General features: G+C 42.1%; 1 protein-coding gene across 1 annotated transcript; it reads left to right on the forward strand.

The window, feature by feature from the left end:
* Positions 1-1,551: 1,551 nt before the first annotated feature.
* On the forward strand, positions 1,552-4,021 carry LOC147611699 (B3 domain-containing protein At5g42700-like). The gene is made up of 7 exons (XM_086785021.1): positions 1,552-1,764; positions 1,880-1,954; positions 2,056-2,148; positions 2,419-2,450; positions 2,536-2,692; positions 3,177-3,383; positions 3,526-4,021. The coding sequence occupies exons 1-7, from the start codon at positions 1,690-1,692 to the stop codon at positions 3,661-3,663; spliced, it is 777 nt and encodes a 258-aa protein (XP_086641147.1). The 5' UTR covers positions 1,552-1,689; the 3' UTR covers positions 3,664-4,021.
* The last annotated feature ends 14,115 nt before the right edge of the window (positions 4,022-18,136 follow it).

An 18,136-nucleotide genomic window follows, 5' to 3' on the forward strand; every position in this document is an offset into this window, starting at 1 on the left:
TATGCTATAGTTTTGAACAAACAATTAGAGAGAGAGAGAGAGAGAGAGAGAGAGAGAGAGAGAGAGAGAGAGAGAGAGAGGGGGGGGGGATTATTTTAATTATTTTTATGTAAGAGGACCATCACCCCCTTGTTTGCCATAAACTTGATGATCTTTCTACCAAAGCAATATTGGGGATCTGTTCTAGAGGATGGTGCATCTAGCTATCAAGGATCTTCCTACCAGAGTAGTATTGGGAATTCGGTCCTTCAATTAGCACACATCATAGTGTGTTTGTCTAGATGACGAGTCTGAATTCAAGCGACACCAATAGTGACGAATCCATGGAAGAAACTCAAATGATTGATGAGCAACTGGAAAAGAGAGTTGCAAGCTCCCCACAATATCTGGTGGCTTGTTAAACATTGATAAAGGGCACTTTCATGATGGGAATGGTATGCTTGACTACTTGAGGAGGTACATCCTTCATGTGCATGTAAAGCAACCTAGAACTCTATAAGCAGATTGATAAGATCTTTTTCTTCGTTTGAAGCCAAATCCTTTCCAATGTAAATCAGAAAGGATTCTTTGTGCAGGGGTCCAACAAGATTAACATCCTTGACGTCTGTTGTGCCCATTGTAAGATGTTGTAGGCTTGCCACATCAGGGGTCCTTTTAGCTTTCTCAAAATGCATAAAACGGTCTCCCACGTCATACGTTTTGAAGTGATCTAGGACTTGTCTTATATATCATATACCTTATGTCTTATACATCATATGCCTTATGTCTTATATATCATATGCCTTTATATCTTATGCGTTATTTACCTTCTTCCAAAATGTGCTTAGTTTCTCTTTTTTTGCTTTGGCCAAGGATTTGTTTCTTGCTCTTCTCATGGAGTGAGCAAGCTTCTTGGTTTATGAAAAGCTTGAGGACTCTCCTTTCTCATTGGCCACTAGTTTGAACAAAAGATTTTTCTTCCATTGCTGAAGTCTACTTGATAATCGATAGCTTTAAATTATCGTAAGCTAATGCTCTTCATTCCCTCCCTTGAAGGCATACAAGTCATTATTTCTAATACACCTTTGACCCCATGCCGCCAACCCCGCATGTAGCATGTAAACATAAGCGATCTCCTTGTCATCCAAAGTGGCATAATGTGTGTCTATCCTTGTAGGAAGAATATCAATGGTTGCAAGGATATGTATCCAATTCTCGAAGTCTTCTAGCTTTGGAAGAGGAGTAATTTTCCAAGCTTTCACATTCTTTGTCCAATGTCTTCTATACTATATATAAAGGAGACTGAAGTCTTTTGAAATGTTTCATCAAAGAATGCAAAGTGCGGGGGGTGGATAGAGAGCAGGGCAGAGAGAGAGAGAGGGGGGAGGGCTGAAAAGAGAAAGAGAGAACCACATCAGATAGAGGTGTCAACCGCATCAGAGATGGGTGAGAGCCGAGTTGTCTCATATGTAAGGCACATGTTCATTGCCATGAATTTGGCACTGGTGATTGAGTCTTATATAAAAGCACCTCTGCTCATGGGATGTCTACCCAAAAAAAAAAGCAGTTAAGTGTGCTTAACAATTCTAACCGTTGGGAAGAGGTTTTAAAAAATGTGAAGGTCTTCTCTTTCTTCAGAAACGCCATCCTCCCTTTTGCCTGCCGGAATTCGATCATTTCTGCTTTATCACATCAGGATAAGCAGTGGCTATGGGAGCTCCAAAGCAGCATTCCTACGAGGACGCTCGCCAGCAACGCTTGGAAGAAAACAAGCGCAGGCTGGAGGTTTGTTTGGCTATGGCTTTTTGTTTTTCTTCTTCTCTCAGCTGTCCTGCTCGTTTAGAAGCAAAAAATCAATCTTTTTGGCTATGGCGCTCTGCGTGTGCTTCCTTTTGCGCAGGAGCTAGGACTGGCCGGCCTCTCCAAGACCATCTCCAATGCATTCAAGAAGACCTTCACTGCAAGATCTCCATCAGTAAGAAAAAGAAACCCTAAGCTTCCTAAACACCGTGTTTCTTCTCTGTTTTCTTTGTATTTTTTTCCATAATTTTTTCGTTGTTTTTCTCCCATCTGCAGAAGCCCCGCGGCAAGGTCGCCGTCCCAGCCGAGCTTCTGGAGAGTCGCCGTTCATCCCGAATCGCTAAAATGCCTGCACCCGTCTACAAATATGTCAGTTTTTCTTCCCCAATTTCACCATTTTTATCCCACACACTGTCAGAGTTCTAAGCAATCTGCAGAACCTTCCTTCCCGTTTGCTTTGCACCCCATATTTTTTAGGGTTTTCACCAGTCTACAGAAACCCGAATCTCCACGAACACGTTAAGGTTTCCATTTAACCACAAAACTGTAATCCCCTTGCCCTGTTACCTCACATTGCAGATCTTATATTGTTTATCCCTTTTGAAACCCTAATTTTGTACCCCTACTGTGCATCAACAGATGGATGAGGAATTCCCTAGGTTCAGAAGAAGGTAATAAACCCTCGGTCAACTACATCTCCTCATGCATTCATTATTACAAACCTACATCATTTCTGTGCTTTTCTTTTCTGCACAGTGCGGGTCGCAGGATGAGCATCAGGCGTCGATGTTGCACTTTCGTCTCAGATAAAGAAAGAGACGAAGCTGCTGATGCAGCATCCAGTATTGAGACAACTCATCCATCATTTGTCAAGAGGATGCTACCATCTCATGTATCTTCATGCTTTTGGCTGGTAAATCACCCATCATTTGTCAAGAGCGTCTCATGTATCTTCATGCTTTTGGCGGATTTGTTTTATGTGCAGAGTCCATGATACTTTGCACAGAATAACCATGTGCAATAATGACCATGGTCATGCCATTGTCACAGACTGCATAGTATGATGACTATGGTCATCTTACTACCTATGGACAGTACCATGTCAATAGTACAACTGTGATCTTTGCTGATAGTGTGACCATGGTCATACAGTGTGCATAATATGGCCATGGCTGTGTATGGAAATAGTATCACCATGGCACGGTTAGTATGCTAGTATTATGTCATCATAGTATGGCCTTACGGTGGAGATGGCTGTGCATGGGGATTTTCGATTTTGCGAATGGGGATTTTTATGATCCTTTTCATGACTTATGGAAGGATTGGAATGCTTATGCAGCTGTTATAGTCAATTTAATGCATCACTAAGGTGTTGTGTTTTTCTTTCTGTTCAACAGGGGTTGCCTCTAGTATTCTGCAAAGCCCATCTGCCAAAGAGTGATCAATTTATGAAGCTTATCAATGAGAATGGTGAGGAATGGGAATCTCTCTACTTGGCCAGAAAGACGGGGCTCAGTGCAGGATGGAAAAGGTTTGCAGAAGACAATGAGCTCAGCGATGGCGATGCAGTTCTCTTTGAGCTTGTGCAATACAATCAGTTCAATGTAAGCTATTCTACATCTCCTTCTATATAATCATAGGTTCTACACATACACAATGGTCTTAATCTCTATCATGAAGGCTCTTTGCTAGCTCATTTAACAGAGTAAGGTCAAGAGGTTTGTGTGTGATGCATGGGAAATGCAGGTTCATATCATTCGCGTGGCGAACCATGAAGCCAGAGATCAGGGAGAAGATGAGGAAGAAGATGAAGATGATGAAGAAGAGGAGGATGAAGATGGGGAGAGACCACAAAGGAGAAGCAAGAAGCTGAAAACAGCTTGATTTGACTGCAAATGGCTAAGAGGACAAACTTCACTGGACGAAATGTTTTGTGGGCTACACTAGAATATACCCTAGAAGCGCTCTTTTCACCATGTAAAATCCTTAGTCCTTCTAGTGTACATACAATTTTGTGAGCTGCTGCAATGCTCATGAAGCCAGTTGCAGATATAATGTGTATGATGAGATTGTAAGTCAGTCAAGTCAGTCCACTGTTTAATATATAGCTTAGACGGTTCAGGGGAAAAAAGGTAAGTACTTATAACCATTACACATTATTATGAGATTGTAAGTCAGTCAAGTCAGTCCACTGTTTAATATATAGCTTAGACGGTTCAGGGGAAAAAAGGTAAGTGCTTATAAACCATTACACATTATTATTTGCATTCATAGCATGAGCTTGGGGTGCTTGATTATTACCAGACTTTAAAAAAAAAAGAAAGTTAGGTTTAAAGCACCATTTTTAAAAAAAAAAAGAAGAAGACATTTGGTACTCTTGTGAATGCACGCTATTAACAAATGTGCGTTTTATTGACATAAATGATTATTTTTATCCTTTGAACACCTTTGCTTTATTTCTTTAGACGCCTTATGAGCTCTAATACCTAACATACCCTCATGTGTTAACAAAAAACATTATATTACACCTGATATAGTTCTTATATGTCGACTTACAAGGGAGATTTGAGCTTATTAATTAGCACCTTCAAAAAGCTAACTACAATTTTTAAAGGGTCTAAGCTTATGGCGACATCTTTTGGGAGACCTATGTGACATAACATTAGCATTAAAACTTACGAGTGTGACTAAGTAATACTTATATGTTGCTTAGCAACCTAAATAGTGATATTGTAAACAATAAAAAGCCCTTAACTTTGACTAATTAAGAAAAAGAGATTGGTGACTCAGCAACATTATTATGTGTAGCTAGATGCATTGCTAAGTTTGTGTTGCTTAATAAATGACACTTGTAGTGACACAAATAACATGTAATTCGAGTAACTTTTGGCCATACCCATTTTTTTACAAAATTTAATTCTCTCTCTCTTTCAGCTTTCAATTTCCTTGCACACCTTCTTGTTGCCCTTAGCTCTTGTAGATAGCACACTCAGCCCCCCCCCCCCCCCCCTCCCCCCCCCTCTTAGCCTCCATGCAAATGAATCAAAGGATTTAGATATTGAGAAAATTGTGTTTCACAGCCTTGGGATTGTGATTTGCAGTTTTTTTTAAAATTGATTTAAAATACCCCTTCTATAAATTTACCTTAAAATTTTGAATAAAAAACCCCTTCATTTGAACTCACATTAGGTGAACTCCCCTAACTGAGTTCACAGTATAAACATAGTTGGTAATGCTTTATATAAACTGACTCACCAACCAATATAGCCTAGCTTAAATCTAGCTTGGTGATAGTGATTTAAAGCAAACTCCCTTGCAATGAGCTTATACATATTAGGGTCCTCCAAAAGATCACATGTATCTATAACCAATTTTGTGTTCTACTTCAATGGCACTTAGATTGGCTTATAGATGTCCAAGTATGCTTTAGCTAGATGTTCAGAGTATATTACCTCTATAAAAGGAAAATCCCATCATGTGATCTAATCACCTTTATACCTAGGAGTTATTACAGCTAACCTAAATCTTTCATCTTATTCTTTTACTTTGAGAAGCATCTTCACCTCTGAATGTCAACATCATTGTCCAATGTGACAAGTCAATAAAGACGATTGCCGGAAGACAATGTCCTTGTCTCATCAGTCTTTTTCACATAAACTAAAAAACTTGCCTATAGATATATAAAATCAAATAGTGACAAGATACTTTCCTATCTTGTTTAACCATGCTCTAGGTGAATGTTTCAAGCCGTACAAGAATTTGTATAACCTGTAAACAAAATTGGGATGTGCATGGTCCTCATATCCTAATGTAGAGTCCCTCCTATAAATCACCATATAGTGCTCCTCTTATAAATCACCATGTAGATATGCATTCTTTAAATCAATCTGGTATAAAGGCCACATTTCTTAGCTGTAGCCATAGAAATGACTACTCTCACGATTGTTGTCATCCTAGTGACCAGACTGAAAGTCTCCTCATAGTCAATGCCATACGTCCTCACACAATTAGTGCCATAGATCTGTACATATCCCTTAGCTACCAATCTTGCCTTATACTTGCTCCTAAGCCCATTTAAATTTTGCTTTACTTTATAGACCCCCACTTTCATCTGATTGCCTTCTTCTCCTTAGGCAAAGATACCGGCTCCCATGTCTCCATCGAATATACTTGCTCCCAAGCCCATTTAAAATTTGCTTCACTTTATACATCAAATTACCTTCTTCTCCTAACCAATTCCCATGTCTCCATCCAATGTAGCCATCTTTTCATCCATGGTATCTTTTCAATGCTTAAAATTCTAAATGACTCCTCAAAACATGCGGGCTCTATCTCTTGTAATTGCTTTAACCATATAAGCATAATGATGGGTTGTATGATCATATCTCAACCTATCCCACTGGATATATGACACTTGTAGACCTTTGTACACTTGGATCACTATAAGGTATTCTCAAAATTTATTTGGCCCTTTGTACATTTGATGTAATAGCAGTCAGGATCCCAAACTCCTTATCAAGCCTCTATTTTGATCCATTATCCTCACTCTGCTAAAACATCAAGTATTATTGAAAGGCTAATCCACCTTCTCTTTTCCCATTTGTGATGCATGTGAATTTGTTGAATTTTTAGCACTTGTGTAGTACTCGTGTAGTGCCATCAAGTGATGTGTCAAAATTCATGGAATTCTACCTCAACCTTCACGACCAAGGTCTAACAATAGACCCACTACTAGGGTACTCTTGAAATCCACTAGGAACGTTGCTTCATGAGACGAAGGTCTAACAATAGACCCACTACTAGAGTACTCTTCAACTCCACTAGGAACATTGTTGCTCTCCATTCCCTATACCTAGATTTTGTTGCTTATATCAATCTATCTGGAGTCCTTCATACTGGTGTACACCAGCTACTCATCTCATCAAAAACAACATTCGTACTCACTCACATCTCATGTGTAGTGGGTTTATAGTATCTATAACATTTTTGCTTAAGGGAATATCTAAGTAAGGATACATTTTTTACCTTGGGATCCAATTTTCTTTTCACCTCATTTGGTACATGTACATCTGTACCCAAACACTTTGAAGTGGGCTAAATCTAGTTTTCTACCAATAAATTTATATTCAAGCATCATGCCATGAATTGTTGTAGTGGGATTTTATTCAAAATGTAAATTTCAAATGCTATTGCTTCCAGTGAAAAAATAGCGAGGCGTTCCTTTCTTGTTCATCAATGCACATTGGAAACTTCTGTGGTATGCATATTCTCCCTTTTTGCAACCCTACATGTAAATTGCATCTTTATCCCATGCTCTCTTAGGTAAACCTATGTCTTTCTCAACCATAGCCTTGAAGAAGCTCTAAAAGTGCATAAACACTTCACTTTTATCTTTCATAAAATATATTCACACCTTCCTAGAGTGATCAAGAGTGATCATCATCCTTTGATTGATGTCATCTTTATTAGTCCCCAAACAAACATCAGAATGCACAAAATCTAGAGGTCTTTAACTCACACTCCTTTCATGTGGAAATGCATGCTTAGATTGTTTTCCCAATGGGCATGCTTCACATACTTTGTGCATTCCATCCACTTTGAACTTTGGCAAGCCTATAATGATGATTTGGGCCGACATATTTTCAACCTACTGAATATTGACATGGCCGATATATTTATGCCAAATGTCAATGTCTATAATCACACATGTACCATGTACAAACATTATAGCGTTCACTTCAAGCATGTTTACATCCAATGCAAACATTTTTCCAATTATATTTTCCTTGATAACCACACAACAATGGTTATTGAAATCTTCCACATAATGTCCATGAGGATTAAACCTCACTTGTGAACTATTCTTAACCATTTATCCAACAAAAACTAGGTTTGTAATGTTTGGAACATGAAAAGTACATTTCTCCATCCTGCACATGGATGATAGAACCTTACCAACATGCCTAATAGGATGTGTGTGATATCATCACATGTTTCCACATTCCAGGGCTATAAGGGCCTCAAAGTTTGGACAGATGTCAAAAACTAGTCATACCCTTTGCCAAGCCCATTTAATGTCATCATCATTAACATTTACTGCAATGGAGCCGAGGGCATCTGCAAGCCCTTTAACTTTCAACGAGTATTCTAATACTCAACTTATTTCTCTACAGATTATGTACAACTCTTGCTTTAACTACATCTTTCTTACTTATGCTATACAACTTAACCAAGGTGTCTCATGCATCCTTAGGTGTTGTTACATTCTGTATATGACCAATTATAGAATCCAACATGCTAACAAGCAGCCAATACATCACTTTCGTATCTCTCTTATGCCGCCATGACTTAAAAGCCTACACCTATTGAGAGGAGTGACATTTTCTTTCAAAAGCTCCAGCTCCTTCTCGTCACACCTAAAATAAAGTTCCAGTATCCTTTCCCATGAGGAAGTTTCTCATCATGAACTTCCATGCTTGGAAGTTATTCTTATCCAAGTTCTCACTCACAATTTGGGATAGATTGTTAGACATGATCACCTGCAAAATAATTTTTGGCAAATAGTGCTTATAGGAACTTATGCACTTATAGAAAACTTGTAATCTCCAACACAATCACATATCAACCTATCATAATATAACTATATATGGAACAGTGTTAATGAAACCCTACCCTAATGTGTTGTGGGAAGTTTCCTATCCCCTGAGCTTGAGTATGGCTGAAGAGCTCCATCGTAGCTGCTCGTCACGCTGTCCTCCCGCACTCGATGTCACATTGAGGGGAGCGGTTGCTCTAATCCAATGGGTGATGCAAGCTCTCTCGCAAGATTATGTGGGATCTCCACAGAAGAAGATCGTGTTGGTAGCCTAATCACTTAAGCAAGAGGGAGGAAGAGGAAGCAATAGGGAACAAGTGATTAGCACTAATCACTCCCAAACCCTAACCCTAAGCATACCAAACATGCTAGATTAGAGTTACAAGAGAGAGGGAGAAAGAGAACACTCCACTTCCATTGCACAAATGGGAGAATGAGTTACAAACAAGAGAAATTTGCCTTTATAGGTCCAAGCCTTTTCTAACTAGGCCACCCGGGAGTAAGTGACCTGGGGCACCCAAAACATAGTTACAAGGCTTTTCTCTATGGTTTGGCCCAACTGACCAAGATCCTCTTGTCTGTCCATCAAAGATCAATACTTGGGAGCATTTTTAGGGCATTTCCCTCATCAAATTATGGGATTTACAATATAGCACAGGTGCCCATTACATAAGTGTGCGGGCATAGTTATCGTATAGGAATGTGTTAACCAATATGTGGTTAACATACTTCCCTTCCTAAAGATGTTAAGGAAATGCTACCCTAACGTGTCATGGGAACTACCTATGTGCCGAGCTCGAGCATGGCTCAAGAGTTCCACTATAGCCGCTCAACGTCCTCCCGCACTCCTTCACACCGAGGCGGTTGCTCTAATCCAATGGGTGATGCAAGCTCTCTCGCTAAGATCATGTGGGATCTCTGCAGAAGAGGATTGCATCGGTAGCCTAATCACTCAAGCAAGAGGGATGGAGAGGAAGAAAGAGGTGATAAGTGATTAGCACTAATCACTCCCAAATCATAACCCTAAGCCTAGTATACCACACATGCTAGATTAGAGTTGCAAGAGAGAGAGAGAGAGAGAGAGAGAGAACACTCTAAAAAGATGCAGGGGAAAAGAGATCTTGAGCTCTTGCAAGCACACACACACACTCACACAAACCCTAGAAAAGGACACACAAGGTGAGAGGTTGAAAATTCTTCTTCTTCTTCACACAACAAAAGAGGTCTACAAAGAAGATAAAGTGACTAACACACATAATAGAGTATATACAAGCGGTCCATAATGTGAACACGCTAAGTGGAGTGGGTAGGTGTGGACTAGTCGGTGTCAACTATAGAATCTTTGGCGAAGATATGTCGCAGCCAGCTACCAAATTTGCCATTGATGTAAATGTCGAACGGTCATGCAGGCGCCTTGTGAGCGTCAGCCCATGTTGAGCTTGACATCTCAACACTCCCCCCAAGCTCAACTCCGACTCTTGAACTCCAAGCATATCTCAAAATCTATGAAGCTTCTTAGCTCCCAAGGCCTTCGTGAAGATGTCACTGACCTGATTCTGTGTGCTAATGTAGGCCAAGTCGATGTTGCCTTTGCTGCTCTGCTGCCAAGACTCTCTCCTTGATGAGGTGGTAATGTACCTCAATGTGTTTGCGCATGGAAAACTGGGTTCCTGGCCAATTGTATACTTCTAAGATTGTCACAATATATGACAACCTCTCTCTCCACATGTAACCCCAAATCAACAAGTAGCTTGTGTTACCAAGCTTTCTCTCCACATGTAACCCCAATCAACAAGTAGCTTGTGTTACCAAGCTACCTCACACGCTGCCACCATAGCTCTTCTGTACTCTGCCTCTATAATTGACAAGGCAACTGTGGGCTACTTCTTGCTGCTCCATGTCATAGCAGCACTCCCCAAATGAAAACATAAATCCACTAGTAGATCTAAGATGCTACCTGCCCAATTTGCATCTGTGTACCCATATAGCTCCAATGGTACACCTGCTGCATAAAACAATGCAAAATCAACAGTGGCCCTCAAATAATAAAGTGTGCATTGCACACTGTCAAGATATGATTTGCGTGAAACCTGTATAAACTGGCTCTCTAAGCCAACAATGTAACTCAAATCTAGCTTGCTGATCATGATCAAACTCCCCACAATCTTCATGTACATAGTGGGATCCTCCAACACAACTTGTATCTGCACTAAGCTTACCATTTTGATCCAATGGCATCGAGATTGACTTACAATCAGCCATCCCATACTTGGACAACATGTCCAATACATACTGTCTCTGTGACAGCCAAATATCATCAGGTGTGCGAATGATCTCGATTCCCAAAAGTAGCGCAGATCTCCCAAATCCTTCATCTCAAACTTCCTTTCGGGAAGACTTTTCACATGCTTAATCTCATCCAAGGTGACACCCCCAACAATAAGATTATCTACATGGATGGTGGTGATCACAACACCCTTATCACTCTTGCACACATACAAAGAGTGATCTACATGTGCCATATGAAAACCAATAGTGACAAAATACTCAGTAATCTGGTCATGCCATGCTCGTGGAACCTGCTTAAGCCCATATAAAGCCTTATGAAGCTTACATACATACTCTCTGGGTGGCCTGTTTCCTCAAAACCAGGTGGCTGATCCATGATGCAAGAACGCATTTTTTACATCCATCTGATGTAAAAACTAGCCTTTAGCTGCAGCCACCGCAATCGCAACTCTCTGGGTGGCCTGTTTCCTCAAAACCAGGTGGCTGATCCATGATGCAAGAACGCATTTTTTACATCCATCTGATGTAAAAACTAGCCTGTAGCTGCAGCCACCGCAATCGCAACTCTCAGAGTTGCCATCTTTGTAACCGGAGGCAAATGCCTCCTCATAATCAATCCCATGTGTCTACACATATCCTTTGGCTACCAATCTAGCCTTGTACCTACTTATGCTACCATCACTGTTATGTTTCACCTTATATACCCACTTACAACCAATAGCTTTCTTGCATTCAGGTAATGGCACCAAATCCCAAGTCTCATTTCCATACAATGCATCCATCTCCTCATCCATAGCTTTCTCCCAACACACATTTCCAATAGCCTCATCAAAACATGTGGGTTCTACAACCTACACAATGTTTTCCATATAACAGTAGTGATGTGCCACATAACCATCATAAGTTAACCTCTACACAGGGTTTTGGCTCTTCCAGATCTTCGTAACTTTGCATTCATGGCTGTCCCCATTGCTAGAATCCCAAGCTCCTCATCAAGGCTCATCTCTGAGCCACTAGACTCTCCAACAACAAGAGAATGCCTTGCAGAAATACCATGCATACCAAGGGGCTTAACCACTTTCTCTTTGCCTTTATGTGATGTACCAACTACATTTCTAGGACTGGTATTATGATGTAGCCTGTCACTCTATGGTCTATCAACAGAACCGCTAGATGAGGACTCTCCTGGTCCACTCAATAACTATGATTGCTGACTTGCATTTTGTGCAACCACATTTCCACTTACATCAGCCCCAACAACCACATTTCCACTTACATCAGTCCCAACATCTTTTTCCAGCAACATACTAGCTACTCATTGCATCAAATACGTCCTTGCTTACTTTCAATTCACCTGTAGTAGCAGAATTATAGTGTCTATATCCCTTTTGCTCAAAGGAATACCCAATAAATACACATTTTTCTTCCATTGGATCCAGCTTAGTACGCAACTCATCTGGCACATGCACATATGCAATACATCCAAAAACTTTCAAGTCAGACAAATCAGGTTTATTTGCCAGTAAACTTCTCCTCTCGCGTTACATCATGTATGGCTACACAATAGAAGTCATGTTCATGATATAAATTCCTGTAGACACAGCCTCAACCTAATAGCTGTGCGGCATATTCTTCTTTGCCATCAAATCTCGTGCTATCTCTGCAATGTGCATGTTTTTCACTTGGGTTTTAGAGATGGCTGTTTGGGGATCCACAGTTCTATATAGCTATCATAGAATCCTTAAGCGGCAAGAAGATTCTTGGGCACCCACCATTGATTGTCATGATAAAGATATGAGGTCGGGGTGTTTGCAGTGTTGGTGGTCGAGGTTGTAGAGTTGAGGGGCAGTGTCAATGATGAGGCATGATTGTCATTGGTGGATGGTGTCGACAGTGGCGGCGGTTGATCGAATGGTTTTAATGAGTCATGGGGTGTGGGAACAGGGGAGACTTCCGGTGATGAGGATGGGGCAGGATGAGTAAGGGCACTCATAGGTGAGGGTGTGTGTATGATTTTCTCTTGGGGACACAAGATGACTATGGACTTTTGGCCATTGATTGCCATGGTGGCCGTCTTTCGCGCCAATTGATTTGGCAATGAGTGGCATCAATCCACACTTTTCCAATTATAATACGGCCTTAGAGTGCTCCTATATCAATAACATGAAATCTGTACTCCAACTAGTTATTTCCAATAGAAATTTTAGGAAGGAAAGACCCAACACTCATTAAATGCAATTCATGTGATATTTGAATGTAAGTGTCTTCTTTTGTTAGTGTGGGTTTTCCAAGAGCTTTCCATGCCTCCAAGAATATGAGATTAGTGCGGACCATAGGATATATGTGGGCTTGCCATAGGGTTGAGGTCTAGTGGTAGTTCAGAGGTAGTGGAAGTCTTACAAGTTATTGTGGGGGGTGAGGGAGTACCCTTTGTGGAAGCAATTTGTGGGGGCAGAGGATCAGATTCGAGGCCCTCCCCATCCCAAAGGATCATTGCTACCTTGCCTTGTAGAAGCTTGAGGGTAGCCATGTTGTTAACTAAGTTGATGGTACCTGTAGCATTCTGGACCTAGCTTCCGCCAAGGACAACTGCTTCTTTTATATTACCTATGGTGGGAACCACATAGAACTTACAAGCCAATGAGACAGTTTGTGTAAAGGACCCAGGGCTTTATATGCATTGCCCACGCGACAATTGAACTTTGGCATGGGTAATTTTAAGAGATGGTTTGCCTAGAGGGACCCATGTTTCCTATGGCAAAAGATTGTGGCTAGCTGTGGTGGGTGACAGTAGGCACGTTTTCGTTGCATATTTTTACTAAAGGAAAAATCTATCTAGACCTGTAGGGTGGTTTTTTCAAGTGGGGGAGCTACACTTACATTGATGAGTGTGTTAACGGAAAAATCTATCTAGACCCGTAAGGTGGGTTTTTCAAGTGGGGGAGCTACATTTACATTGAGTGTGTTAAGCGAGGCAATGGCTTTATAGGGTTCATGGAGGGTCTGGCCATTTGGGAGCATGAATTGGGTGTTGAGTTTGTGAGCTAGGAGGGAGTCAAGTGTAGCAAGGTACTTTAGCCAGTCGTGGTTGACTTCACACTATTGATAGAAGCGATCATGCACGGCACTCACGCGTCATTAAGAGATTGATGAAAAGCATCGCAAACCAAGAGATCATTGCTCCTAGTCATGGTCACAGTGTCTTCAGCAAAGGGAGCTTTGGCCATGGGATGTGAGTGCCATGTATATAAATTGACCTTAAGCATTTGAGACCCTTTGCGGAGGTAGACATGATGCATGTCCCAGTCATGGATCAGTCGAGTTTGTCTCATGAAGGGTCGACCCAAGATGGCATCATAGGTGACATTACAAAAGTCTATAACGACAAATGTGAGGTGGAATGTATTGTCACATACTTTGACCTTGAGGTCATGTGCTATGCCTAGGGGTTTTATAGATTTCCCATCCGCAAGCTTGATCAACAATGTGGTATAATAAAGGCGTGGTTGGCCTCAGTTTTCCCAACATGTTTGTGTGAGGATGCTTGCACTAGCACCTCCATCCAGGATGCCTTTGACCACATAGGTTGTGTTGGTGTCATCACCTTCAAAATATTGTCCCAGCGTGGTTGGCCTCAGTTTTCCCATGTTTGTGTGAGGATGCTTACACTAGCACCTCCATCCTTGATTCCTTTGACCGCATGTCCATTATAGGAAATGGGAAAAACTGCGTTGGTGTCATCACCTTCTAAGTATTGTCCCAGCACATCTATGTGAATTGTGGATATGCCTTTGGGTTGTGGGTTGTGGTGATGGATTAAGTCTGGATGATGGGGCTCACATTCATCCGCCGAGGATCTGAGGTTGCTTTCCAACCAAACCCGAAGGTCATTCCATAAATTTGGACTACCTCTTTAACAAGCTTCCAATGGGGGCATCTGGATTTGGGAGGAAAGGAAGGCAGAGAGGCATGCCAGGTCACGTTGACGAGTAGGAGCTTCTTGGGGGTAGGGCCTTGATCATAGGGTGGACCAGCAATAGTATATGGAAGTTCAATTTGGTCCATATTTGACAGGGGTGGAGGTCGAGATTTGGTGGCCGTAGGAAGATAAAATATCTCACAAAATTTGGTGTACGGACCTTGTAATTTGCTATCGGACTCTGTGTCACTATTCGCATCAAGTTGTTCGATGTGAACATGGTATTTGGGTTGGACAGTTTGTGGAATAGGCATTGGGGATTTGGGGGCCCATGTGGGGCAAAATCTTTGTTTGTCAACATCATGTTGGGGCGAATGGATCTTTTGTGGCCTTGAGCATTTGTGGATCCCCTGCCTCATGTGGTGCGAAAGTTTAGGTTCAATGGGCGGGGACGGCGTGCACTCAGGCACCACTAGGTCAAAGGTTATAAAAATGGGCGACGGTTCAAGTTGAGCCTGGTATTGCTCTACCAATGCTTAGGCCTCCTAAAGACATTGCTTCTCAAGGATGACATTGGGATATGTGGCCAGTTGTTTTTCCCGTTTGGTGAGGTTTTGCTGGGCTGCATGGGGGGAGTGGTAGCTCAAACATGATCATCACTCCCCCGGCGGAGGAGCATGATGTGATTTTTGTTGAGCAAGTGCAGATGGTAACCCAATCTTCTTCGTGGGCCAACATGCTTAGAGCGTTGTTTCCTTTGGGATGTGGCCTTCTTTTTCTTGGCTTACAACCGTATGATGACATTCAATGGAACAGTCAAAATCTTCCCATGTTGAACGTTCAACACGTTGAGGGATGGCATGCCTTTGACTGTGGAGTGAAAAACTGATTTTGCAAAGGGCAATCCTTGTAGTAATGTGATCGATTCTACAGCCATGACATTGTGGTGTCACTAGCATGTGTTTCTTTTGAGGGCATTTAGCCACTCTATAAGGTCCTTGGCAGAGGAAACACATAAGAGGTGGTTTCCCTGTCTCAGCGGCGCGGGTGCACCTATAGTGTGCACAAGTGGTTTAGGGTCCATGTGAGGCACTAGAAAAGGGAGATGAGGTGTTAGGGTCCATGTGAGGCACTAGCAAAGGGAGATGAGGTGTTAGGAGTGCCTTGGGGATGGCGGAGCGCATGGGCTCCGCAAGTTTAGAAATAGACCTGTTGGCTGGGATCTTTCCATGAGCAATGGGGTGTGCCTGGAGAGGCAACAGTTGGAATAGAAAGGTTGGTACTGGAGAAGATTGTGGTGACGTAGGGTGTGAGTAGTTAGTTGGGGGTGGTGCTACCCGTAATGCATGGTTCCCAAGAGGAGAGGAGGGTAATGTTACAAATGAGCTTTGAGTGGTCATTGGCGTGGCATCCAATTGCGTGGAATGGCTTTCTCACATGTTGTCATCAAGAAAGATTGCCCATTTGCAGGCCTGATCAAAGGTGGAGGGGTCCTTGACCAACATGTGGTCATGTAGCCTTGGATTGTGCAACCCCAATAGGAAACGATCCATTAAGTGCTTTTCACTCAATTTTTCCCTCTCTTCGCAACGCGAACCAAGGTACTTAACAGTTGGATGATGGGCCTCCATTTGGGCCCATAGGGTGCAAAGCCAAGTATGAATACCTCTTTCACTGCTTTGAAAGCACCTTTATTCCGAGGGTCCAAGGATTGGAACCATTGCACGGCCTTGTCTTCAAGACTAAGTCCAAGGAGATGGACTTTGGTTGCATCGTCAAAAATTTCAAATGCTGACAGATTTGGTTAAAGACCTCGATGTGGTATATGGATTCTTTAACTCCGTGGAATTTTGGCAAAAGTTTGAAAATTTTTGCCCACATAGGTTTTATATGTGATGCTTGTGGCTGCAAGCGTTGTGACACTCCTCTTCCTAGAGCTAAGCTTGGAATGTCAAGTTGTGGTGCAAGGAGAGGTGGTGGAAGGGTGGGGGTGGGAATAGATCCGTTTGGTGGATAGAGAAGGAGGTACGTGAGTATGCGTGGGGCATCTATCCATGCCGGGGTGCATGTATGTAGGGCCCCCACTAGATGAGGGCTCTTCAAAGATCGTTCCGCCCTCAGCCAAACATGTGTGGCATGGTGACCACATGTGAATGTGCAATTGGGACCATTGTGCCACCGTATGGAATGGAGGCTGTGGGGGCATGCAACCATGACCAAAAGGTGTCCATGATGTGTGGAGGAAAAGCTTCAACAGTGCGTGCTGGTGCAGGCCCAAAATAAGAGTTTTAGCTTACTTGTGTCGTCCGCTGTGTGAACACACTCTTAATGTTTAAAATGGTATTTTGAGGTGTTTTATGTGTATAAAAATGCCCTAGTGAGTCGGGGGGAGGTAGACCAAAAGCACCTCAAAAGATTTAGATTTTTTTTTGGGATTTGGTATGGCCATACGTGAAAGATCCCTGTCCCCACTGCGCAACGAATTCAGGGTGCTAGCAGTGAAAGTAGCACTTCTTGTGCTGCGTGGGCAGGGTCCCTCACTCGGGGCCTTGCCCATAGATATCCGGACAAGAGACAAATCCCTCGATTCCAAACCCGAAAAAACTTCCCTCGCTCGGGAAGCATGGGCGATTCCTCTAGGATATTTTTTCTCTAACGTAGTCAAAAGCCTTACCTAACTGATCTGACCGAACCCGTAAGTCCCATAGTCAGATCAAGGAAAATATTGCACTTGGATCATAGAGAGCAACGCTTTTTTCCTCATTGAGAGGCACAACCGTTGATTCTTTTCCATAGAACAATTTTTATCCGGGATTTACTTCATCTATCATACCGTAACAGAATTGAGTCTCAATTTAGGGATCCAATAGTCCAACCTAACCCCATCCAGTCCTGTGGGTTAGCCAACCATTGTAGTGATGGGATCCAATTAAGAATTTGGTTAGGTTTTGTCCTGGGTACCAGGGAAAAGAGTTCGCAGGCCCCCTGGCCGGATATTCATGCAAAATTAGAACTAGTCATACCACTTACACACCCAATATGAAATTGCCTTTTTCACAGATTCAGTTGTCTTTAAAACAATCTTTAAATGAAACTATAGTATCACTAATCATAAACTTCCAAAATATCCGGCTGAATCCTAATTTTCAATTTTTCCTTCATCGGTGTACTATGGCATCATTGGCAACCAAAACACTCAATCATCACCACTTGTCCACTCAGGGCCTTTTCGATAGTTCCTAACTCATAGTAACCGACAATATTTTCACTTATAAAAATCAAAATAGAATCTCCGTTGAAGATCAAGAAGATCAACCAAGAAGATCAACCAAGAGATCCATATAAAAAAGCCATGGACTCATTCGTTGAGGACCAGCAATGTCAATCAACCAGATCCATGCCCGAATTCAGAAAACAACTCTTACTCCTTGTTCCAATATCTTCCCCGATGCACATGTGGGTATCTTCGACGACCCAGAGCCCGAGCACCGTATAGTCAACACCCTCTAGGATCCTTCGTAGGTCACCTAGCGCTTCACTCATAGGTCGTTTCC

Source organism: Cibotium barometz, chromosome 47, assembly GCF_041138505.1.
Source record: "Cibotium barometz isolate CiBa-2024 chromosome 47, ASM4113850v1, whole genome shotgun sequence".
Taxonomy (NCBI): domain Eukaryota; kingdom Viridiplantae; phylum Streptophyta; class Polypodiopsida; order Cyatheales; family Cibotiaceae; genus Cibotium; species Cibotium barometz.

Excerpts from the sequence above, each read along its gene's own strand:
- LOC147611699 (XM_086785021.1), top strand. The coding sequence starts at position 1,690 with ATGGGAGCTCCAAAGCAGCATTCCTACGAGGACGCTCGCCAGCAACGC. Across the intron at positions 2,693-3,176 it reads TATCTTCATGCTTTTGGCTG|GGGTTGCCTCTAGTATTCTG; the intron begins GTAAATCACCCA and ends TCTGTTCAACAG. Across the intron at positions 3,384-3,525 it reads TGCAATACAATCAGTTCAAT|GTTCATATCATTCGCGTGGC; the intron begins GTAAGCTATTCT and ends TGGGAAATGCAG.